Raw genomic sequence first — 24,985 nt, forward strand, 5'->3', positions numbered from 1 at the left:
CTCTCCAACTTCCTTAGATATTAACCTCTTAATATTCTCTTCCTGAGAATCCTTATTACATATATCCATTTCCTCAGCAATATTATTCAATACCTGTCAATCTACTTATCTCTATTTTTCCCTTACTTCTTCTAATGATATACTAATATTTTTTAAACTTGTTTTAAAACAAATTCAAAAACGATGCCTGAAACTTAAGGTTTCCCTAAATACTATACAAATTAAATTTTTTCCCTGCGTTGTACACTTCCCCTTCGATATGTCTCCTACAACGGTTCTTCGAAGTGTGTTGCCCGTTGCTAAGCAACAGTACGATGCGACGTGCATACGTCATTCATAAAAATAGTAAAAGGTCTTGACCTGTTCTGAACCAAGAAAACTCATGCACGCGAACGCGCATGCATACCCAATTTTTAACGCGCCTCCTAATCAGAAAGTGGATATGTCATTCTGAAAGAGTTGAAATCTCATGCACGCGAATGCACGCATAACAAATTCACAATGCGCCTATTAAACTGAAAGAACCCGTCCCATCAACAAATGCCTGCTCACATGCTCCAAAGGCAACGCGCTGCCAGGCTACACCTGTGACGGCTCGTGCTCAAATGTCAACAGCAGGAAAAATAGTTTCCTTCAAAACGAAGGTAAACATATTTTCTTCTCTCTATTTTTTTTAAAATGAGAATAAAATACGTTAAATATTGTTAAAGACCCACAACAATTAAAAAATAATTTACTAAATCCTAATAAATTTTAAGAAAAGGCAATACTAAACACATTTAAATATTCCAAGTCACTAAAATACCCCAAAATTGGGCAGAACAGTAAGAAAACATATTAAGCCATACAAACATTTCAAACTTAACCAATTGTACCAATAATTCTTAACAAACAAACAGACTATCTGCACAGAAGCAGCAAACAAAAGAGGAAGATGGTTGCTGCTGTGAGATCATACAGATTGTGTTTGGTTCTATGTTATTGTTACATCACTTGGTTCTAAGTCTTTAAAGGAGCTACTGCACAGGAGTGGTGAATAAAGGCTTCATGCATAATGCATAATGCTAGCCTTCTGTCTTGACATAAAATCTTTACACAGCCATCCCTTTTCAAACAATCTTTGATTATGTCTCTCCTAAGTGATACATGAGGATTGATCCAAATAGATATCCATAACAGAATGCAGGCTAACTCGGTGTTATCATCTGGTAGTTTAAGCCCAACTCCTCGTGACACATATAATGAAGACTGCTAGCAGAGACATTCAGTAGGCGTTGACAAAATCAATTTTCCTCGACCTAAAGTAGGTTAACTGTTGTATAGCTACAGATGTCTGAACCATAACACAGGATTGGAAGAGACTTTATTTTATATATTTCAATCATCTGTTTTATGGATTTCTTGCCCAGCTTAGAGGCAAAATTAAAAACAACACCTAGGGAAAATGTAAATAAAAAAGGGGACCATGAGTTAGCAGTGTCGAAGTTTACTCCATCATGAAAAAGAGTGTACTTTTAAAATCTGTTTTTCTAAGTCAACATAGTCCACCTCTTAGCTGATTTAGAGCTGGAAACCATTACATATGTTTTTAAATAATTAGTTTCAAAGTCAAAATCACCCATGAAAAAATCAAAGACCTCAATACGTTTATTAAGGCCATATGCAGTATGTGACAATAACACAGCGTCATCTGCATGTACCAGGGCAGGAATAGGTCCATAACCAATCTGATGCATATCTTAGACATTGGCAACCAAGTGTAACTTCAGGTTATTATTACACAGAATGAAAAAAGAACAGCCCTGTTGAACTCCTCTATCCAATATGAAAATGTCAGAGCATTTGCCATTTCCCCAAATCTAATTTTAGCAAGAGGTTCATTATATAAACACTGCAAAATGTTGATAAGGGCTTGATCTACTTTCATTGTTGCCAGAATACAACATAGTTTGGACCTATGTATGTGATCGAATGCGCTGGTTAGGTACATAAATCCCATATGGATTGCCCATTGTTTCACCACTGAGTATTTACTAATAAGCAGGTGAAGACTGAGACATTTCTCTCTAATCTCTACACCTGCCCAAAACCATATTGGATATTAGCAAGGATATTGTTTTTAGAAGCCCAGATTAAATCCTATCAAGGTATGGCCTTCCTGCTGCTACTTTGATTATAGAATTAGCAAGTGGGAATGGACCGATAGCAGCAAGGTTAACTTCTATTGCCATTTTTAAGTATTGGTACAACAGTAGAGTGAGAGCAGGAAGAAAGCATGTCAGCGCTACTAGCCATATTAAGCATGTTTGTATAAGAGGGGCCCAAAGTTTCATGTCTGATTTATAAAGATCCACAGGGACCCCACCAGGTCCATGTTCTTTCCCTGAAGGGCAATTACCTATTGCTAAAAAATATGTCAGTAAGTTGAAGGTGAGGCAACAACTTTAAAATATATCAGTGGATGTGGAAACATCATAATGACAGAATTGATAAATGTTTTTAAAATTCACAAACCATAAATCAGACGAGACATGTCCATTTAATAATGAACCAGAGGACTGATTAAAATCAGATAGTTGACAAACATCTAGAAGGAAGAGACACCTCTGTGACTACTAGCTTGCTGCAACATCTCCTAATCATTCATTCTGATGTCTTATTTTCTGTACGACAGGGCTTTTTTAGGTCGAGCTCGCAAGCGCTCTGACGTGTTGTAATCTATCTGTGGGCTTTTAACCACGCCCACCTCACTCCCATCCATATCACTCGTTCATGGGCTTGCCTTTCAAAAATCATTTGTTATCATTGGTAAATGCTTTACGTTTGTCCCTCCTTGAGGCAGTTTTGTTACCACCTTGGGCATCGATCTTGTTACATGGATAATTGCACGTTTGTCGATACGTTTGACTGCGAGCAAACTTCTTGTTCCTTTTGTGTCTCTTCTTTGCACTCATGCTCATGGCGGATGTGGCGCTTTGAATCGGCTTGCTTATGTCAAAAGTCCAGTGAATTCACAATGCTAATAGCTCTAACTCAAGCAAACGCAATACCCATTGCATTGCAAATGCTTGTTCATATATATAGCTTTGCTTTGGCTCAGGGTACCTTTGCCTTATCTCTAGGAGCCTGTTAAAGAGCAGTATGGAATTGCCTTTTAGCAATTGAGCAACTTGAACTGAATCATCAATGTGATTTACAAGAGTTCATTTTGGGTAAATTAATTCACAAATTGAGAAAAAGGATGTAAGAGCATGGGCATTGCTTCAGTGGAGTGGGGGGGGTTGGGGTGTTACACCCAGCAGCGGATGGCAGATACTTAGAGTGGGGGGGCAGGAAATGGGTGGTTGCATGCATGCAAGGTGAGGGGCGACAGTAAATAAAAAATAAATAGCCACTTTCCTTGCTTGCTGCATGATGTCCTTTGCTCTGCCTCCTCAAGGCTCCCATGCTCCAGCAAATAACAGTAACCAATCCTGGCGCTGCTTTCATGCTGCTAACTAGCATGAAAGTAGCACCAGGATTCGGGAGAGAAGCCTTTCACAGCTGGCCTGTGCGTTCTGGATCCCAGCTGTCTTAAGACAGCTGGGTTAGAGAAGTTTAAAGTGTGCATGTCTGACTGACCATCGCAAGACGGACGGCCAAAGAGCCATGTGCTCTTTAAACTAGTACACAGGCAGCCCCCAACTCCTCCCTGCTGCTGCCACTCAGCAGGCCCCACCCCATCCTGACACTTCGTTTGGGATGGGTTGAGGAAAAATAAAATGGTAATTAATTATTTTAATTAACAGTTTGCTGTTCGTCTCTCGGGGCATTTCAGTGGGGTGACTCTCCTCCGCTCTCCTGGAGGAGCTGTCCCTGGTTACACCCTCCTAATAAATGTATTTGTGGATAAATAGTTGGGTACAAGTGCTTTCAGTAGGGTATGGTGAGATGTCGGATTTCACCAGGAATTTTTACATACAGACAAAAATGCACACACACACTCTCTTCCTCTGGTTTGAAATTCCTCATACATGTTGGTTATTTTACAAAATATTGTACTTTCTCTCACTTGCAGCCCCTACCAACTGACATTCATGTCCCTTTCAACTACCTTTTAGGCCCCTTGTATGCATCCTGCTTGCCATATACTGTATTTTAACATTATATGCCAGTGTGATTGTTGAAATATCTGTAGCTCAGACCTCCCCCTCCCCGCCTTAAATCTTACTGACCAACTACGCCCCTGCGTAAGAGTTAACCCATAATCTAAGGACAAAGAAAGAGAAATATTGAAACGGCAAGCCTATCGAGCACCAGTGTTTTAATAACTTGCCAGGATCAATCAATTTTCATTTCATATACGAGGGCCTATTTTCTGGACTTAAACTGAAAAGTGATCGCTAGAGGATTGTGATCATTTTATTCTACCTCAAGGATAGAGTGGTCAATATTATTATACAGTTCCATGGAGACAAACACATAATCAATGACTGCTGAATACCCATGCTAGTAAATATATGAATAACTGTGGCATTTAGATAGAGTGATTAATGAGTGTTAATAAGATATGGTCTATTAGAAGTTTGTGTAAAAGAAAAACACAGAGAAAAGGAACATAGTTGGGTTGGGTTAGAGCCTAATTTGGCAATAAGGTATCCCTCTAATATTAATACAGGTTTGCACAAAGTACCTGAGTTATTAAATCTCATTATTCTGTCAACCTCGCAAAATAGTTTTGCAAGGCTGACAACTTCGCCTGGGGAAAAACCTGCATTGTAAATGTTGGTCAATATTATCTTAGGACTCTCTACCCATTTCAGATATAATAATTGAATATTCATACTAGAAGAGGGGATGTTGACCAAAGTCCTTTTTACCAAAACTGTATTACAACCCCTTGCTCTTTCAGAGGGTGGGGCTTAGCAAAAATGGCATAACATGTGAAGATCTCATAAAGGATATTATTAATCACCCAGGTTTCTTGAAATAAGATAACATTGTATCCACAATTAAGAAAATCCAACTCTCTATAGGTAGCTTTGAACCCAATCCTGCAATTTTTCAAACCAGTAAACCAAATTGAAAATTGCCATGAACGATCACAAACGGTGTACTACATGGAGTTGTGTTATCAGAACAGCGGGTGTTAAAGGCTGGGGCAGCCAGCATACACCTCACAGGGTTGAGAGGAGCGATTAGTGAATTAGTCACATTCTTCCACGTCTCCAAGTGCAGAAACACGATGCTGACTGACACTGGGCGGGCACGATAGATGGATATGATGCGTAGAGACAGACTTGTACAAACTATGTGGGCGCAATGATGAATAAAGTGATGGGTAGGCAGTTTATAAAAATAGCATAGTAGAACAGCCCTAATTGTTGGTTGTTAGTATAGCCAACAGGATTAACTTTGAAAAGTAAAACCTCCAGAACTGCGGGCCTACTGAAGTTAACAAAAGTACAGTCACCCACAAACTCTTTGGGAATTGCCCAACCCAGGATGGGCCTCTGGCTCAGAGAAAGCTGCCATAAATTACAGTGTAGTGTGATGCTTCTGGAGAGCCAATTCACTGCTTTGGTCTTAAGTTGGTAGGAAGATTCAGGTTTGGGTAACGGGAAGACATTGGTCAAGATCAGTAAACAGGGGCACAGTTCAGGGGAGAAAGAAGTATTAACATTAATACCAGAACCAAAATCATCACCCTGATTCTCAGGGATTCTGGTAGTTGGGGTTTTCACCTCTGGGAGTAGAGCAGAGAATTTAGTTAGCACTGTTCAAAAGGCCAGCCTTCACAAGTTAGATGTATTCTGTGCATTTACAACTCTCTTGCTAGCGGTTTTAGCAGAGCCATCTTGATGTACACTAGTATCAACCCTAAAAGTAAGAGTGCCTCAATGAACCTTGGGGTACACACAGAGGCATTGGTAAGTGTGGTAACATGACTTCTCAGCTTGGGACAATCTAGCAAAAAGAACATTTAAACTAGGTTCAAACATTGTTGCAGTTTTTCTAATAAAGTTGTCTATTAACACTGGCAGGTGAGAGTCTGTAAATAAAGTTTCATGTTCTGCGATGGGAAGTTGGGCATGAGACTGCGTCACATCAGAGGTTTTTGTTTTTTCATCAGGTTGGACAATTACAGATGTTTCCGGAGAATTACAGTCAAATCTGTGGGCTGTGTTCTCGGGATCATGAACTGCCTTTCCCTTATCAGATACAGAAACTCCTTATCCAAAGGTTTGCAGAGGCTGAAAGAACTAGGAAATTAAAGCCTCATTAACTGATGAACGTCTTTCAGCCAGCACAATATCTTTCCTGATTATCCCCACAACACGTTCAAGAAAATTATTAATGGTCATTGTGGGACCCTTACCCGCAGATTAATGCCCAAGACTCATTCTCTTCCCCATCTAAGATGAATGTTAATTAGCACCCACACAAAGAGAATTGGCCTGGAGGAGTTGAATTGTGCTTGTTGGTGTATGGGGAGCCAGAAAAACTCTAAAGGCACCAGGAAGTCCATTCTCCGGGGCTGCTAAAATATTGAAAAGGGAAGGGGGGCCATGTGCCCCCCACCTCTGAGCCATTCATGGCTTCAGGGGCCCCATTCCCCGGGGCTGGCTCACTAGCTATGGACCCATCCCTGGGACATAAAAGTTTCCCTGCCCGCGCCAAAACCTGTGTTCTCTCCCAGCCAGCTTTGAAATTAGAATTTCTCTAAATTTCTCAAAAACTACTGAACAGATTTACACCAATCAACAAAAAGTACAATCTGCGTACTGACAGTTAGCTTTCTGCCAAATTTGGTGTAATTCCGTCCAGCGGTTCGGGCTGTAGACATGTAGACAGATCCCATGTGAATTTACATGAATTTTTTTTAGCCCCCTTTTTCTCGGCCTCCTCTTGACGGATCACCCCGAAACTTTCCATGCGCAACTACAATCCCAGGCCACTTTTTTTCAAAAATTTAGTGAAGATTCGTCAAATGGTGCCAAATATATAGGCAAGTCAAAAATGATTTTTCTACGGAATATAAACATATATATACATATAAATATAAATATATATATATATATATATATATACACATATTTACATACACATATATATGTATGCATATATGAGTGTGTGTACATGTGTACACACACACATATACACATGTACACACACACAAATACATGATAAATGTCCACAATGTAATTCCATCTGTGTTATTACAGGCATGATAAAGGCATACGTGGTAATTTCAAACATGCTTATAACAGCTCAGAGTGTGCCCCACAATTTGCCTTAAGTTATCAAATATACTACAGAATTCGCCCTCGTGGATCATTCATAAATTTATACCTACTGATATCTCTTAAGTACATGAACAAAATGCTAAATGACAAGGGTTAGATCAGCCATGGCAATTCTCCTCTTCCGATAGTCATGTTTAAAAATCTGTGAAAATATTTTTGCAACACTGCAGGTCAGGGCCGGCTTTAGGATGGTGTGAGCGATGCAGTTGCACGGGGGCTGACCTGGATTGGGGTGCTCTGTGTTTAACAATAACTTATGAAACTTGTGATTTAAAATCACTTTCTGAACATTTCCTTGTGCGTCCAGCCTTCAGGAAGCAATTAAAATGTCAAGATACCTCTTGCGATTAATGTTCCAGCTAGGAAGAGAGATGGGAGTTTTGTCTAGCAGCAGCTTTTACTTGCCATAAAGTAGTGCAGAGGGTTAATATGCCTGCTGCAAAGAACAGAACTATATTTTATGTGGATGGCTGAGTGGATTAGTAAAACCAGCTTTCACAAGCTTTTTAAAACAAATGAATGTATGTGAAAGAGGGGGCTATGAAGAGATGAGGGGCACATTTGCCGGATGGTAGTAAGGGAATCCGAGGAGGCGGTCGTGGGGTGGGAGTGCCAAAATAGACTGTTGCACAGGGCACCACCAGTGCTAATACCGGCCCTGCTGCAGGTCAAAAGCTCTGTGATTCAATCCGAGGTGGCTGGAGCTCTGAACAAAATAGTCGATATCTGTTCACTCATCAAAATAATTTAGGCTTTGCCTCAGAGGAAGACACATGGGTCCAGATTTATCAAACTGTCATCCAGCGCAGCAGCCAAAAATGCTACGCTGTGTTGCGAGACAGGGAGGGAGCAGGACCACACCATATTTTCAGAGATATGGCACCCTCCTCCCCTCACCCATACTTTCACCCACCCATCCTTTCATCAACCCATACTTTCATCCGCTCATCCATCGTTCCTTTCACCCACTCATCTGATGTAGTCTAACCTTTAATGGAGCTGACTGTGTCACAAAGGTCCTCAGAATGTGACAGTTTATGTTTTACGTTACTCACAGTTTAATGGTTAAAAGTAGAAAGCTGTACTGATACGTAGTTTAAATGTGCACTTGCTTTTATTTCAGAGTTTTACTTAGGTGGCATTTGAATTAAATCATGTTAGAGCGATAAAATTGATGTTATAATGTAATTTAGACCTTAGACTAACAGTACATATAGAAACGATAACAAAGCCTCACTAGGGTTCCTGGTATGCAAAATAAAACAGTATATTACCTCTTTTGTTTCTTTCATGAAAATATGTTTCATTCCGCAACTTGCTCTGACTGAACTAGAACAATATTTTACTTCATGGCAACTTTTGTACAAAGTAGAATGATGCTCCATCTCTTTCAGATCTTGTACAAAGAAGAAAATGGTTTCCTGCCACTTCATGAAAGCAAAACAACGTTTTGCTATACAAGCACTGCTTAGTTTGAGAAGTAATAAGTGCCAAGGTGCTTCTCGGAGGATGCTGCAGCTTGTACCACACCTTGCCCCTGCTGTCAATGACAGTACCAACACAATTACTAACTATTGTGCTCTTATAAGTGGGACAATTCTGACTATTCCAGGTCACCCACATCTATAGGAAAGACATGCATGGCAGGAATTATTCATTTGAATGTATATTGAATTATTAAACACCGTTATTGTGTTTGTCTTAAAATTAGACAGACAGCACCACCATGTGGTAGACCATAATTAAAATGATTTTGAGAATTAAGTATAGGTGCGGAGCACTGGAAACCATCAACTCAAATTAAGAACTGTTTTACAACTCATTTCAAACAAAGTACAGCAACGTTTTTCTCTCGAGCTCACATTGGCAAAGTTCAATGTTTCAGTGCATAATTCCTTTGGTGCAAAGTAGCGCAATCTTTTACTCTGAACAGCGTTTTACTTGACTGCTCCTTTCTTTGTTTTGTTAGTTAGAAAATCTTTCATTCCTAGTGATGTAAGCTGTACACCCTTATCAGTAGTGATGAATTTGCCCTCTGTAGAAAAACATCATCAAAATCTACACAGTTGTGTTGGTAGTCGCTTGACTCATCCATTTCAGTGATGCCAATTTAAAAAATAATCCATTGACCATTCATCCCGTAGGTCATCAGGTAACATTCCTTGCTGTAAAAGACACAAATATGTCTTCAGTGTTTTATACTACAACACCTATGGCACATATTCCTATTCCCTAGAAGTCCTATCCATTTAGCCACCAAGTTATCCTTATAAAACCACAAAAGGTTATTCCAAACTGGTCTCTTGGTCACATTATACCGCTTAAGCAGCCCTGACAACAGACTCTCTAAAACTAAAAGCAGAAAAAACTTCCCTTCTCGCGATTACACCGTTCTTTGCACTAAATTCTTCCACTGCCTTCCAAACAATTTGAAGCTCAGGCACAATTTTTTTCCCTTGAGCCACCCTTCTTTTATAAACAACTTCCCTGATGTACCAATTGCATGCAAAGAGGATCCAATTTATTTTCTTCTGTAACAAGAATAGGTAGCCTAGGTAAACAGTAATGTTTATACCTCATTGAAAATAATTTACCTTATAGCTGTGTTCATTCAACTTGGGTAATATAAAACCTCTCTGTATGGGTATTGTGACATAAACAAGTAAGGGATTAGGATCCGTCCTTAAACAGACCCTTAATACCACAAATCAATTTTAAATGTTCTATAATCTATTCATAAACTTCCCGCTTTATAGCGAAGCATTCACTGTCAGCATTAGTCAAAGATTTAGATGCAAATGCTATAGTCTTTTCTCTACCATACCTTTCCAGTGAAACAAGCTCCAGTAATGAGCGTGCCGAGCTGATCTTCTGGAATGTTGTTCAGAATAAAAGATTGGAAAGTTCTGAACCCACATAAATCACGAGCAGGGAAATGTTTCCTCTTCATCTGACTATCCCACACAGCCCATAGCATCACGTGAATACCTATCCGTCCACTCTAAGGTTACTAGCAATTTACTCCTCCCTTAATGCAATGGTGTTTCTTTACAGCTGCTGTGTAAAGCTGCAGGGACTATACAAGGCCAGAATGGGGACTGTTTCAAAACTGGATGGAATGGACAAAGTGATCCTGAAAGTGGAGACAGGAATGAACGGGGGAAGAGTGATGCCGAGCAGCAACACGTCAGACACGTGGCCATGGGAGGAGAAGAGTCTGAGAGGTGGAAGAGACCTCTCTTGAGGGAGGGCAAAGTGCTGGCCAACCATATAGAATGTCTGGAGAACCATATACGAGCTACTGCCTCACAAGTTAAGGCTCAGACATCAGAGGCTTTATGGCAGGGCCTGCTGGAGAAAAATTATAGCCTGGTACAGGATGGACCCCAAACGGAACTTGCTGAGTACCACTAGATCTGATTGAGGGAGGACTGACACAGGGAAGTTGAGGAAGTCCATGATTAAGGTGACCATTTTACTCCATGTCATCATGGGCACAGGTTCTGATTCTGACCTTTTAAACTGCAAATCATTGTTTTAGGCATGTTAATCTAATTGATTCAGTGAAAACAAACCAAGACCACAACATCTAGAAAGCATTGGGTGTAACAAGAAAGTCCAGGACTGGAAACAGTCTCCATAATCGCATGAAGTAAGGTGGCACCTACCACAATCATCGCTCGTGTTCAAGATGAATTGTCGGGAGACAAAATCTTGATTAGGGTTAGGATAAAGGAGAGAGTGGTGTTTCAGTACTCACTGGTCTTGATTTTCCCTGATGCGAGTAGCTTCACTGAAAAGAGGAGATACAGCTTACAGCCGGCAAAGAAGGCCTAGAAAACCCTACAGTGCAGCAGGAATGTGAGAGGGATCCCGGATAAACTAGGACTAGTACTTGATGAGAAACAGTATGTCATCTGGGATCTGGCTAGTGCCTGGCCTAGTGACACAAGGGAGTGGATGAGACAACAACTGCACATAGGATCCAATTGAGTGATACTGGGCTGTCCATGGCTCGTACTTAATAACTGACTATGAACTAAGCATGGGCTGTGGAAGCAAGCCACATCAGCGCTTCCAAGCGACCGTGTCTGATTCAGGGTTGATTTTTTGCAGTGGCAGCAAAAGTGGCTAAAGTAAAGAAATGAATGAAAGTACTTTCAGTTCTAGAGGCCAAGACCCACATTAAGACATGTTTTGTTAATCTGCTAGTGGGATTTTGGTACCTACATGTGTTGGGCAGTGCCCCAATGACCCACTGTTTCAACACACTACATTATAGATAGATAATAAAGATTAATCCTAAAAACCCAGATTTGCCTCTTCTCTTGTAGGGGAATGAGACAGCTGCTACCATTGTATCAAAAATATAAAAAGATTGTTTTTAAATATTAATTGCACAGATAAGTTTTCGGCCAAATTGTCCACCCCAACATCCCTCCTGGGGTTCTCCGTCCTTCCTCAGCTCATCTTGTATAGCTCTAGCAGGTCTCTTCGCATATAAAGGCTGCCTCCTGTTCTGCAGTGAGCATTACAGGGTTTCACTCTTGTAGGACCTTCCTGCCCATTGGAGTTTGTGAGGAGTTTGAGAATAGCAGGGTGGTGGATAGGCCCAGCACCTCCTCCACCAAAATTATCCCACACCAGCTGCTCCAAGACAGAGCAGTGCATTCGTTATTACGTGAGGGACAATTAATAAGGAGGTAGGAATATATACTGAGCTGAAGCAGCAAATGGGCAGACTAGTTCAACCTTTAATTGTTCAATTTGTGTAATACTTCTCTGTTCTTTGCCAGCGTATAAACAACATTTCCAGTAGTTGCCAGAGGTGAAATAAAATTTCAAGAAAGTGTGGATTCATTGTGCAAAAGGATTAAAAATATGTTGAAAGGTTGCATAGACAGCTTTAGTGAAACAGTTTCTATATTAATGCAAAGTAAATTCTTACGGAAACCTATTAGATATGTTTATGTCATCCACGTACATCTGTCCATCATTACCTGGGGTGCAAGAGTCATGGTTCTTGCCCACAGACCAGTAGTACAAAAATGCACATCTCATGGAACCGAGAAATTGGAAAAATATTTCATAGCTTCTGTGAAATATAGCTTTAATCGTCATTTTAATTGACATCACCCTGTCGTGCAATCGATTCATGACAGGTAGATAAGACTTGAACATTGTGTGCCTGATTCCAAAGTCATTTTCAACCATTGATTTCTGTTTGTGGCCGACAATGACTTTATTGTCCACCACCAATGCGAACAATCATGCAGGAGTAATGCCTAAGCAAGAGGTCAGGAGAGGTCGTAACCAGGCACAGTTTCACTTGTGAGTTTGTGAACACCCCAAAACATGCTAGTTTGTGGGTATTCATAAGTTCCTCTCCGATCCTTTTTTATCCTGAGTCCTGCAATAGGCTGGAGTAAATTGTCTTCCGAGGTGGGCAGGCGGAAGGCCCACCACCAAAGTTCATGGCAATGCAGAGCAGGCATTTGCAATGCAATGGGTCTCGCGTTTGCTCACGATAGAGCTATTAGCATTGTAAATTCCTAACCTGACTTTTCTTGCCACATAAACTGAAAATAAAAAGTAAGACAATTTCACATAAGGGAACCGATTTAAAGCGCGATGCTATGAGCATAAAGGTGATTAATCAGAACAAAAAGACCGGTCTGGTTTCTTCTTTGCATAGTAATAAAAAATAAATAAAAAAAACGAGCTTGATCGTTCTGTGTAAAACCTTGCATTCGCAAAGTTGCCTCGGATAAAAAATAGAATTAAACTGGTAGTCATGAAAAGTGCTCGATTAGTGCTCAGCGAGATCGCTCTGCCTACGAAATACAGAGAAAAAGTAGTCCAGAAACCATACTAGTTGGCCGGTGTTCTCGAGGAGGGCTAAACACCGGAAAAGGCATGATGTATGCATGCCTGTCACTAATGAAATCAAGCGAATTTTAAAAGGCAAGCCCACGAACCAACAAAAGTGATGGGCGTGGTTAAAAGCCCACAGAGAGATTACAACAGGGAGAGAGCGCTTGCGCACTCGACCCTAAAAAGTGATTTTGTCATTAAGATACATTTTTTTCTTGCGGAGAGTTAAGGGGAAAATGTGCACTCGCATAAAAGGGCCGCCTTTCTGCTGAAAACAATTCCACATTGGGTGAAATAGCCACGTTTACAAAACTCACAATACTCACTAGCAAGTTGTGACTAGCACAGTTTTCCAGACCTACTACCTATGGGTTTTTGAATAGGGAAATGTCATAAATCTACACTTCTGCACAAAGGTTCTTTTGCAGGTGTAGAATTACAATTCGCTATCTGAAATGGCCCCTCTTCTTCTAATTAATACCCATTGTTAGCAGTGCAGTGCAGAGAACCGCTTCAATCATTTTTCAAACAAAGGCCCTCATTATAACAATGGCGGCAAATGACACCTACAGCCACGGCAATGGCTGCCAACATACAGTCGCCGTGGCTACCAACCATTCACCTAAATATGACTATAGCTGAAATTCCGCCAGAAGGCTGGCGGAATTCTGGCTACGGTCATGGCGGCGGACGGTGGTAAGCAGAATGCCGCCGACCGTATCATGAGCCATGATACGGCCTGGCGGTGTTCTGCTGGCGGACGCGGCTGCTGGCAGCAGTGCCGCGCCCCGTCCCCTGCCGGAGGACCCCCTGCAAGCAGGTAAATCGGGTTCTCCGACTGAAGAGGGGGGTAGGGGGTGTTTTGTTCATGTGTGGGGGGGGGTGTGACTGTGTTTAAATGCATGCATGCATGCATGTGTAATGCGTGTGTGCATGAATGGGTGTGAGTGTATTTGCATGTTATGTCATGTGATTGCGTGTGTGCCTGGATGTATGTTAGCGAGTGTTGCTGTGAGTGTGTATGAATGTATGCATGCGTGGGTGAATGTGGGTATGCATGTGTGTATGGGTGTGTATGTATGTGCGAGTATATGTGTATTTGTCGGCGGTCGGAAGGATAAGGGAGGACTCTTGGGAGGGGGAGGGGGCAGAGTAGGCCTCTATCAGTGCCAGGGAAGGAATTCCCTGGCACTGATAGTGCCTACTGCCATGGTTTTCGTGGCGGTACAGAAACCACGGAAACCATGGTGGTGGGAGGGGTCATAATGCCATGGGCGGTCGTTGCCGCCGTGGCGGTCAGTGTGTTAAATTGGCGGTTTGGCTTTGGCCAAACTGCCAATGTCATAATAGTGGCGGTATGGACCGCCAGCCTGTTGGAAGTACTACTGCTATTATTATACTGACCACCGGTTTCGTAATGACCCCCAAAGTGTGTTTTTTTCTACAATTCTACATAATTAGTTTTTTGTTTTTATACGCAGGCAACCAAACAAAATAGTCGGGTATTTCACCAACTATTTTCAATAAACATTTTTACCTGTTTAAAAAAAACACTGTTTTAAAACCAACCACCCTAAAATAAACATGTAATATTAAAATACATAAAAAGTAATTTAATATTTTTATACTTTGAATTTAGGGAGCATATAAAATCACGCAGCCTTGTGGGGTATGATGTCACAAGAACCCTTCAACTTTGTAGCTTTGGTTAAAAGTAACTTTTCATTGAAAAGTAGTTTTTAGGTTTGTTTTTAACCTTGGCGCTGTTTGAAGAATCTATGCAAAATTTGGCATGCAAGTAGGACAATTGGCTTAGGCAAGTCTTTTGCGGAAAGGTCCAGGGTTTAAAAGTTAAAAGTGAAGATCTAACACATTGTGTTTCCCATTGTAGCTTCCTTCGGAGTTTTTGCTCTCTTCTACAGCAAAACTGCTGGATGAAATAGCATCAAACGTTACAGGAAGTGCGGTCTTTAAGCAGAATAAGTCCTTCTTTGCTGTTTAGGAAATCCGTTAAGTATTTCGAGAGTTACTTGTGTTATAAAAAGGTAATGGGAGATTTAAAGCCAAACAAATTAAAAGACCTGAAACGCAGAAGTTATGGTAAAACATGGTAGCATTAGCAGCCACCTATGCAATTCTCAGTCAACTTTAACTCACACCCCACCATATACTGTCTCCAACATAAAATGTATGTCCTCACATAAGTATAATTTAAAATATTTTACAACACTACGATTTACAGATACATATCCACCTACTTATTTGGTTTTTCATGTACATCTCATTTTCATCTTCAGAAAGTGAAGCCAGGGGATTGGGATTAAGAGTAAAATTTTAAGATTATTTCTCAGTCCAGTTGCTACAGTCAACCCTAACTCCTAATCCAGCCATCAGTTTTTAGGTCTCGCCTGCTGACAGTGGATGAGCTGTCACTGCAGGAGGTAGTGTTTACTATATGGGGCTTTGAGCCCGCCCATTACTTACCATTCTTTGGCTTAATTCTCACTCTTCTTTGCTGGCTGCCTCTTAATTGGCCAGCGCTTGCTGGCTTCACTTCCTCTTTTTTCGTGTCAAGCATGGACCAACTACTGATTGATTTAGCTTGATTAGTGTCCTTTTGCTGCCCAACCACTGCTTGCGCGGTGATTCCGGTACTATTTTCCCCCAAACCCTCATCCTTTGTTCATGTTGTTTAATCCCTTCCTCCGACTCCCTCCCATTGTCTGTGTTGCCTTACCCCGATCCACCATTACAAAAAAAAGCGATATAACCCGGCCGCCTCTAGGCACGTCATATCACTTTTTTTAACTGTTCCCTCCCTTCCAACATCCCTCCAGGTGTCTTGCCCATTCCCTTTCAACCTCCCTCCAGTTGTCAGTCCTGCTGACCCCCATCCAAATTACACAATTTTATTTCACATATTTTTTAGGCACTGAAGAATAAGTCATTTATGCAGATTCATGTGATGTTCAGGCAACATCAACAGGCACACCATTCCTGTTTTACAATGTGTATTGGAACTCAATGCATGCTATCAGCAAGTTTAAAAGGTGGTATGACATGTCCTACAAACTACAAAGATTAAGAGATTGCTTAATTGCTCGCAAACGTGGCTATTTAATGTGCATAGGGAGCTAGGATGCAGCGAAGTTATGAAGTCAGTCATACTGTATTAAACATTAACGTAGATATTTAACAAGAAGTCAATATTGACCAAATACAAAAAAAACATACTATTGACCAACGAGTCATCAACAATCCACATTAATTTCTCCAGAACTAACAAGCATTGGCAAAGCCAATAGGTCCTCAATAAAGCATGAGTATTGACTTTGTCAATGTCATTGAGCCTTGTTGTATAGCAGTGTGGCACTAAAGTGGCAAGATTTAGGACATCTTTTATAGCTTTTGATCTGTTTCAGTAATCATTCAGCACCTACGTTTTTACACTCAAAAACTTCTTACTCAATGGTGTGTCGATCAATTATAGTACAATAAATTGCTCCAGGGAGAGAGGGAAAAGTTCTGTCCTTTTCAACATCCTTAAACTACCCGTCAATCTTCCCAAAAAGTTGTTTGAGGGCATTAAACTGGAAGTATAGGCATCCAGATATTGGAATGCTCTCTCAATGTAGAAATCGAAATAATGTAGAAAGTGAAATAAGAGAGCTCTGGAAGATTCTAAAAACATAGGGCCCCATTATGTGTTGAGCATGCGGCTGAGGCCGCCCACCAAACATGCTGGGCTGGAAAACCGCCACTCTGGTTTTCCACCCACCGGTCCCTTTACGTGTCTCCTGCTGGGCCGGTGGGCAGAAACAGCGTTGCACACCACAACATTGATACCGACTTGTAATTGAGCTGGCGGCAATGTTGCAGTGCGTTGGGTGCGACAGCACCCATCACACGTTTCATTGCCTGTAATTCAGGGGCCCCATTCTGCCAGCCTATGCCTGGAGGTGAGACCGCCCTGCAAAGGCTGACTGGAAAAGGGACTGGTAATCCCCAGGCCAGCGCTGCCCTGGTGGATCGAGACCGCCAGCACTGCCAGGCCATCAGCTGGCGGCAACCTGGCGGTGTCGGTGGTCTGACCGTGGCGGGTCAGCCACAGTCATGATGTGGTGGTCGGACCGCCACTTGCGATGGTCCGACCACCACTGCTGCCCTTGCGGTCCTAGGACCCCAAGGGTCAAAATGAGGCCCATCTTTTTTTTTTATAAAATACTATGCCAGATCCTCGAACAAAATCATGATTGTTGAGCACTGTCAGATGATAGTAGTAGTAACTAAAAGAGGACACTACATTGTAAAAGTGTGTCTTAAGACACCCCCTAAATGTATGTGATGCAGTGTCTGAAACAATAATAACTAAACATAACAGAGCCACTGTATCAACAATGTCAAATTTGCAGATTTAAATATAAACGGCAACAAAAATGAAGGACATAAACCCTGGCTGCAGAGGTCTCTGTACAGTCCATGGTGCTCTGCCACATATACCATGTCAATACACTGCTGATGTGCCTCCTAAACACACATTGACCCCACATCTACTCAGAACCCTACATCCAAACCAGCCTGATTATATTCACATTGCAGGTAACCTGCCTCGCGTACAAAGTGATTCATGGGAACTACTGAGCAAAGATCTCGGAGCCTTTTCTAGTACCTGTCAGGCAACATCCCAAAAATGACTGTTGGACCTTGCACTTTTTGCAGGGCCATCCCCAAACTTTTTGCCTCCTTCCTCATATGTTCTCTAACCAGTTTTTGGTCACTTTAAGACTCTGGGCACTTTACCACTGCTAACCAGTGCTAAAGTGCATATGCCCTCTGTGTAAATTGTATTGGTGATTAGTTTATCCGTGATTAGCATTTCTGATTTATTAGTAAGTCCCTAGTAAAGTGCACTAGATGTGCCCAGGGCCTGTAAATCAAATGCTACTAGTGGGCCTGCAGCACTGATTGTGCCACCCACCTGAGTAGCCCTGTACACATGTCTCAGACCTGCCACTGCAGTGTCCATGTGTGCAGTCTTAGACTGCCAATTCGACCTGGCAAGTGTACCCACTTGCCAGGCCCAAACCTTCCCTTTTTGTACATGTTAGTCACCCATAAGGTAGGCCCTAGGTAGCCCCAGGGCAGGGTGCATTGTATGCTAAAGGTAGGACATATACTGATGTGTTTTACATGTCCTGATAGTAAAATACTGCTAAATTCGGTTTTCACTGATGCAAGGAACTATCTCTCTCATATGTTAACATGGGGACTGCCTTTAAATATCTTTTAAGTGCAGTTTCCCATTGGGAGCAGATAGATATGGAGTTTCGGGTCTCTGAACTCACAATTTAAAAATAGATATTTTTCGTGAAGTTGCTTTTTAGATTGCCAGTTTGAAAAATACCACTTTTAGAAAGTGGGCATTTTCTTGCTAAACCATTCTGTGCCTCTGCCTGCTTATGGAATACACGTCTGGATCAAATTGACAGATGGGCTGTTTGTGAATTTCCGCTAGACTGTGACACAAAGGGAGCTGGGTCGTAGCCTTCACATCCTGATGAGTCTCCTAGGCTTGAGTGTGGAGGGAGTCGCTGACACACCTGAAAGGGCTGTGTCTGTCCTCACACAATGCAGTCTCCAACCCCCTGGTGTGTGTCTGGGAGCAAGCATGGGCAAGGCAGGATCTTGTGAACAACAGAGACTTTACTTTGAAGTTTGTCTACTATTAGACCCAAAATCCTAGACTTTTAGATTACTTCTGGACCAAGAGGAACCTCCACCAAGGAGAAGAGATGAAGAGCTGGAGGAGAAGTACTGTCCCTTTGCCTGTGAGTGTGCTTTGCTGGGGAGGTCTGCAGTTGCTTCTTCTGCCTGATAGAAGACAAAGATTGGACTTTACAGTGTTTTACTGCTTGTGACGTGTCTCCAAGGGCTTGGACTGAGCTTACCCCATTCTGAAGTCTCAGGGACATCAAAGACTTCCTCTTCCAGCACCGGGACTCTCTTGCTGAGACTCCCACCTGCCAAGTGGTGCCCAATTTAGTCCCTGGGCCCTTGAAATGAAAAGCTGGTGGAACCAAGACTGAAATTTACGCACAGGAGTCGTGTGGGAGAAAAATTAACGGACCACCTGCTTTGCGGCTGAAAAATCGACCCACCACCTGCATCGCAGCTTGAAAATCGACGCACCACCCGTGGGCGGCTGCCAAAATCAACACATCACCCACGCAGCGTGGCTTTTCACCACCGTGCGCCAGAATGTCGCACACATCATCACTGGGCGTCAAAATCATCATGAACCTGCGTGGACCCAAGGGTGCCCGTACGGAAATCGACGCATCACACTTCTGCGGGAGAGAAAAAAGACAAATCACCTACCTGACCGAAGAAGAAACGATTCACGGCCTCACTTGTGAGTAAGGAATCAACACATCGCTGGCTTTTCTGATGCACACTCGCCCATGCAGCTTTATTTTTTACGCAAACCATTTATTTCTTTGGATTAAATCTATTTTTACTGTAAAAATTCATACCTTTGCTTGTGTATGTTGAATTTTTGGTCTTGTTTGATTTTGATAAATATTGGCTATTTTTCTAAACTGGTGTTGTGCCCATTTTTAGTGTTTTCACTGTGTTACTTCGTGTGTTGGTCCAAATACTTTACACATTGCCTTTGAGATATGCCTGACTGCTTGTGCAAAGCTACCAATGGGGTGAGCAGGGCTAATCTGAGGAGTGTAATTCCCTTACCCTGACTAGAGTGAGGCTCCCTGCTTGGACAGAGTACAAGCTGACTGCCAACCAGAGACCTCATTTCTAACAATGACCACTTTGACAACCCACCAATTGCGTATGCACCCTCTCCACTTGGCCAGGAAGCCAGAAAAATACCACACTGAATCCTAATTTCTCAAATGACCACCTTACAGGTGATGCACGCACTTACCTGCATGAGACTATTGGATCGCGCAATTGTATCCTTGTGATAGTCAGTCCTGTTCTGTATAACACTATGCTTTCTGTGGTGGTTGAATTTGGCCTGGCTTTTGCTCTGAACCCAAGCTGAGTATCCCTCATAGCACCTTTCTTGTCTTGTTCTGGATGATTCCCTGCACCAATATGGCAGCTGCATCAGATACTGAGCAGGACCAAGGACCAGTCTGGTTTCATAATGTACATTGTCCTACATAAGACCAATACCTCTATAATACATACTCACTGGTGAGCCAAGATGATAGGCCAAAAAGCCATAAATTTGTGAGCAACAATGCTACACCACCGATCAATACCACCTTGAGGCTATGCTAATAACTATTGCGGCTGGTAAACTGTAGACTAGCTCATTGGTTTATACCGATGACATAATGTCTGAAGCTAGTGTAGCTTGAACACACCACCCTTGTCTTCCACTACCTGCTTTGGCTACATGTAAATGCAAATAATCACTTTCAAGCTGAGTGGCCTTGCTTACAAAATAATGCACCAAAATAATCCTTCCCACCAATCCAATCTGCTTTTTATCTCTGGCTGACAAATATGACTGCATCATAGCAAACAAATGTCTAGTGATCGAGCTCTCTAGATTCAGAAATCTTCTCTAGAAAATATCCTTATCTGGTGTCACGGATATGACTTAGAACTTACTTCCCCAATATCAGAATTCACCTCTCCATCTGTCCCTCCGCGAAGCATCTTACGACACACCTTTCATGAACTAACCATGGCCGTCTCCTTATTTATATTTCTTGTCCTCAGCATACATAACACATCCTTGCCTTTCATTAGAAGCAAGGACTTCTCGCCTTCAAAGTTCTTTGTAACAAAAAGCACCCTGAAAACTGGTGAACAAGAGGAAACTATAATGAACAAACTCCATCCACGATCAGTTCTCCAGCCAACTAAATGGAATTCAAAAGTTGGTACGGATACTCATTTTAAACAAGAATGCATTCTGAGGGAAGAATCAACTGGAGATAAAACACGGGAATGCAGATACCACACTCTTGAGCTGCTGTTACATGGTTCAATGTGTTGTTGAGTTTCTTACTTCTGTTTTCTCTAGTTGCATTATTATTATTACTATGTATGGTGTTAAGTAATCTGTCAATGGCCCAAATGCCCCAGTGCGCTGGCGCACTATATAAAAATGTTAAATAAATAGGAAGACTCACATAATACCTGCCTCTATGTGTTATCTAGAGCTACTTTCTGCTCACAAAAACACAACCACCAGGAGCCACCACAACCAATCTTCAAACTGCTGAATCTTTCACAACACTAAGGGCCCGATTTACAGTTTGTCAAACTCTAAATCAGGACATAAGTGCCACTTAAGCATAATTCACAAAGCACACCTAATAATTACATATTGTTTAATTCTACATATAAGCAAATATCCTCATGGGGTTGGGGGCGTTCCAAGGTGGGGACTCCCGCAAACATTTGTGAACCACCAAAAACTCTCACGTTTATGAAATTCACAAAACTTTTGCACAGCTACCCTCCTAAAATCAGTAAGGCCATTTTCTGGCTGTGAGAGGGGAAAAATCACTATGGAAAAAGTGGAGGTGTCAAAGATGGGATTTGTTCAACAGAGAGGAATATTTTTAAAAGTTAGACTGGTATTGCCAACCTAGCGGAATAATCCCTTTAAAGGTTTAACACACAGAAATACATGGGTGTCACCTTTTCTTTGCTCCTAACTCTTTTGATCCCCTCATTCTCCTGGTCAAATTCCATGAAGGTGCGTGTCTCTTTGTGGCTTGTTTGGTGCTATAAAAGTTCAGGTAAACACACTAGAAAGGATTGCATTTCTAGGATATCCCAGCCAGGCTGTGGGAATGAGGCAAAAATGCTCCCAAGATGGCGGCCTTGTTATGTCCTCTCTCCTGCAGCGACATGTCTGGGAGGGTTGCTGTGGCACCTGGCATACATCCACTAGACTCCAAACTAAAACACATAGGTAAAAGACATTTTCATTTACAACGTCAATAGCTCTGACTCTCACAAATGCAAAACCTATTGCTTTGCAAATGCTTGTTTTAATGTGCTATACTGATGGGTTGTATTTGCGTTTCTGTTACTAGTACCTTGTTCTTTTTCTCTGCTGAATCAGCTTCAATGTTCATTGTAAGAAATTCTTCTTCCTCCGTTGTTTATTTTCTGTTCACATCACACCAGCATCTCCTTTTTGGTAGATATATGCTGTATGAAAATGAAAAAATAAGTACATGTCCAACAGTTAAAAACAAACAGTATTAGAGGTCCTTGCAGGGTCAGAGGTCTTACTTCCTGTCTTTGAGACTCAATGATTTTCTTGTGGTTTCCTGTGTTTTCATTTAGGACACTGACAGAGCTACTGAAACAGCCGGGCAATGGACCATCAGAGCTGATTCCTGGTGCCCATCGGCCTAGCATCCAGGTGCAGATCAGCGAGGTTATCCCTCACACTTCTCCCCGGAACAGCATTGGTGAGTTATTGCTACTATTAGAGGGGGTACTTTATATAGCACCACATACTGCAAGCCAGCTCTGGAAGAAGATTTTGCTATGGTGATCTAGAAGTGTGGCATCTACCTCACAGTCCTACAAATGAGCCAATTTCAAAATAAAATGACAGCTTGCTTTCTGTGTAAAAAGCAGACATTACTATTGTCCTCCTATTATCCTATTGGTTTGCATCTTATCAACCACCCACTCTCAAGTCCCTCTCTCCATGTGGTGGCTCTCCGTGTTTGTCATGTTATCTTTCCAAACATTGGATCAGATGATCGCTTGCGCAATGACTAACAGAGCACTGAGGGAACTCAAATAAGCAGGGCTTTCAACTTGTCACTAAGTTTCCAGTGTATTTACATTCTGAGGCCTGGAGCCTTTGTATTCTTGGACTTGAAGCCTTTGCATTCATAACATGCTGATGAAAAAACATTCAGCACATTCTAATCATTGTTGTCATGGGCAAACTTGGGGGCTTGAGATCTTGGCACCCATCCTTGTTGAATTTCAGCTCTGGAAATGTACCAACTTTGGTTCTTGTTTTTCATTTTTAGTTTGAGCATAGCAGTGCGCAAGCACTGCTCTTAACAAAATGTTTTAATCTATTCTGTGGGCTTTAACCATGCCCATCTCACACCCCTCACTTTCATTGGTTCCTGGGCCTGCCTTTCAAAAATCCCTTGATGTCGTTGGTAAATGCTTTGTGTTTGTCCCGCGTTGAGGGTGGTGTGTTACCGCCTTGGAGGCAGACCCTGTTACATGGATTATTGCATGATCAGCCATGTACCTTAGTGTGACACACTATTTTTCTCTTTTGCTTCCCCATTTCGCGCTGCGTGGCTGTATGTTTGTTTTCTTCGTTATCACGCATCTTGCTGTTTCTTTGCGATGTCTGCGGGGTCTTTATCTATTTATTCCTTTTGCAGTTTTATATAGCGCGAACTTGATATAAAGGTATTACGGCGCTTTACATGAGCACCAGTTACATTACACAAGAACATATTCATATTTGGTAGCAAGGGGAAATTAAGTGATTTGTCCAGAATCACAGGATGTTGAGCCGGCACTGAAACTCACATCATGTTCCTTAGCTCCAAAGTTGGCAACTCTGGCCTTTACGCCACGACCTCTACCCTAGGGTTCTTTATCTGGTGTGTGTTGGGGCAGTCTGGGAATAACTCGTTTCTTGGGGGGGTTTTATATAGCGCTTGGTAATACAGGTTCTTCCTTTTGGTAGTGATGCAAAGCAGGTGCCAGTCTTAACAAAATCAATGTAAATCATTTGCATCAACCTTGCAGAGATGAGGAGGTGAAAAAGCTATGTCAGATTGTAATCTGTGACATTCTCGTTCTGTCAAGATCACTGCAGTGGGTGCATTAACCAACTGACTTGAGTAGAGCTTAAGATGGCAAAAGGTGTTGTCTCCAAAATGGTGGAAAAGGAGTCGTGACTCCAGACCCAATACTTCAGGGCCTCAAGCTTGATAACAAAAAACATCTAGCCTTTGGATGCAAATTGGGCCTCTTCAAATAGAGTTCAGTTAGTAGAGGCAGCCATTTTCCTAACCCTGTAGCTCAAATAAGCTAACACAAGGGTGCCATAGTGAGAGGAGCAGCGTATCATAGGGCAGAAAAGCAGAGCAAATTCCATCACTTCCTCCTCTCAGAATTCACTAATGTCATGACATTGACAGTCCCCTCATAGCTACTGCGACCTTGCAGATGCCACTTCCGGAAGCAATGTCTAAAACAGCGTTTGAACAGCACTGCTTCCTGTTTGAAGAGGCCCCACCTCGATTACCCCCAGCAGTCACTGTTACAGACGCAGATCGCTTCCCTATCACCCTCTGGACTCAAGTGTATACTGATCCAAGCAATGCCCGTCACAGTCCAGTAATGTTTAACCTGCTGTCCGCTCTTCCAACCCAAGGCTTCATGTAACCACTCCACTAAGTTCCCATACATTATTTGTGATTGCCGTGGTTGCCAAGTACATGGAAAATCAAGGAGTGCCTTTTCAGTATTATAACAAACTAATGCTATTGTTTAACATAGTTCTTCAGCTGTGTTTGTTCACTACTCACAACAGTCAATTTCAAAGACATCGGTTTTCCATTAGCATGAACTCTAAATCAGTCCTCAGTCTTTAATCAGTTCTATATCTGGTGTGACTATCAAATTTTCTCAATTGCATTTTCTGGTTCCATAGCCTCTATCCAACTATTTATTTGGAGGTTTGTGTGGCATTGGATACAAGCAATACATTTGACAACCAATTTAATTTTTGGTATATATTTTCAGTGGCGGCCGGCAGCTTTAAGAGGGAGGGA

The 24,985-nt window shown here is 41.9% G+C and overlaps 1 protein-coding gene and 1 long non-coding RNA gene across 2 annotated transcripts in view; one reads left to right on the forward strand and one right to left on the reverse strand.

Annotated features, from left to right (window-relative positions):
- Positions 1–24,985, forward strand: part of SHISA8 (shisa family member 8) — a 58,399-nt gene that overhangs the window by 17,825 nt on the left and 15,589 nt on the right. The window contains exon 2 of the mRNA XM_069231152.1: positions 22,503–22,630. Within this exon, the coding sequence (XP_069087253.1) occupies positions 22,503–22,630 (128 nt within the window). The remainder of the gene's footprint in view (positions 1–22,502; positions 22,631–24,985) is intronic.
- The window catches only part of LOC138292514 (uncharacterized), a 138,355-nt gene that overhangs the window by 4,898 nt on the left and 108,472 nt on the right, over positions 1–24,985 (reverse strand). The gene's annotated exons all lie outside the window — the stretch shown is intronic.

Source organism: Pleurodeles waltl, chromosome 4_2, assembly GCF_031143425.1.
Source record: "Pleurodeles waltl isolate 20211129_DDA chromosome 4_2, aPleWal1.hap1.20221129, whole genome shotgun sequence".
NCBI lineage: Eukaryota > Metazoa > Chordata > Amphibia > Caudata > Salamandridae > Pleurodeles > Pleurodeles waltl.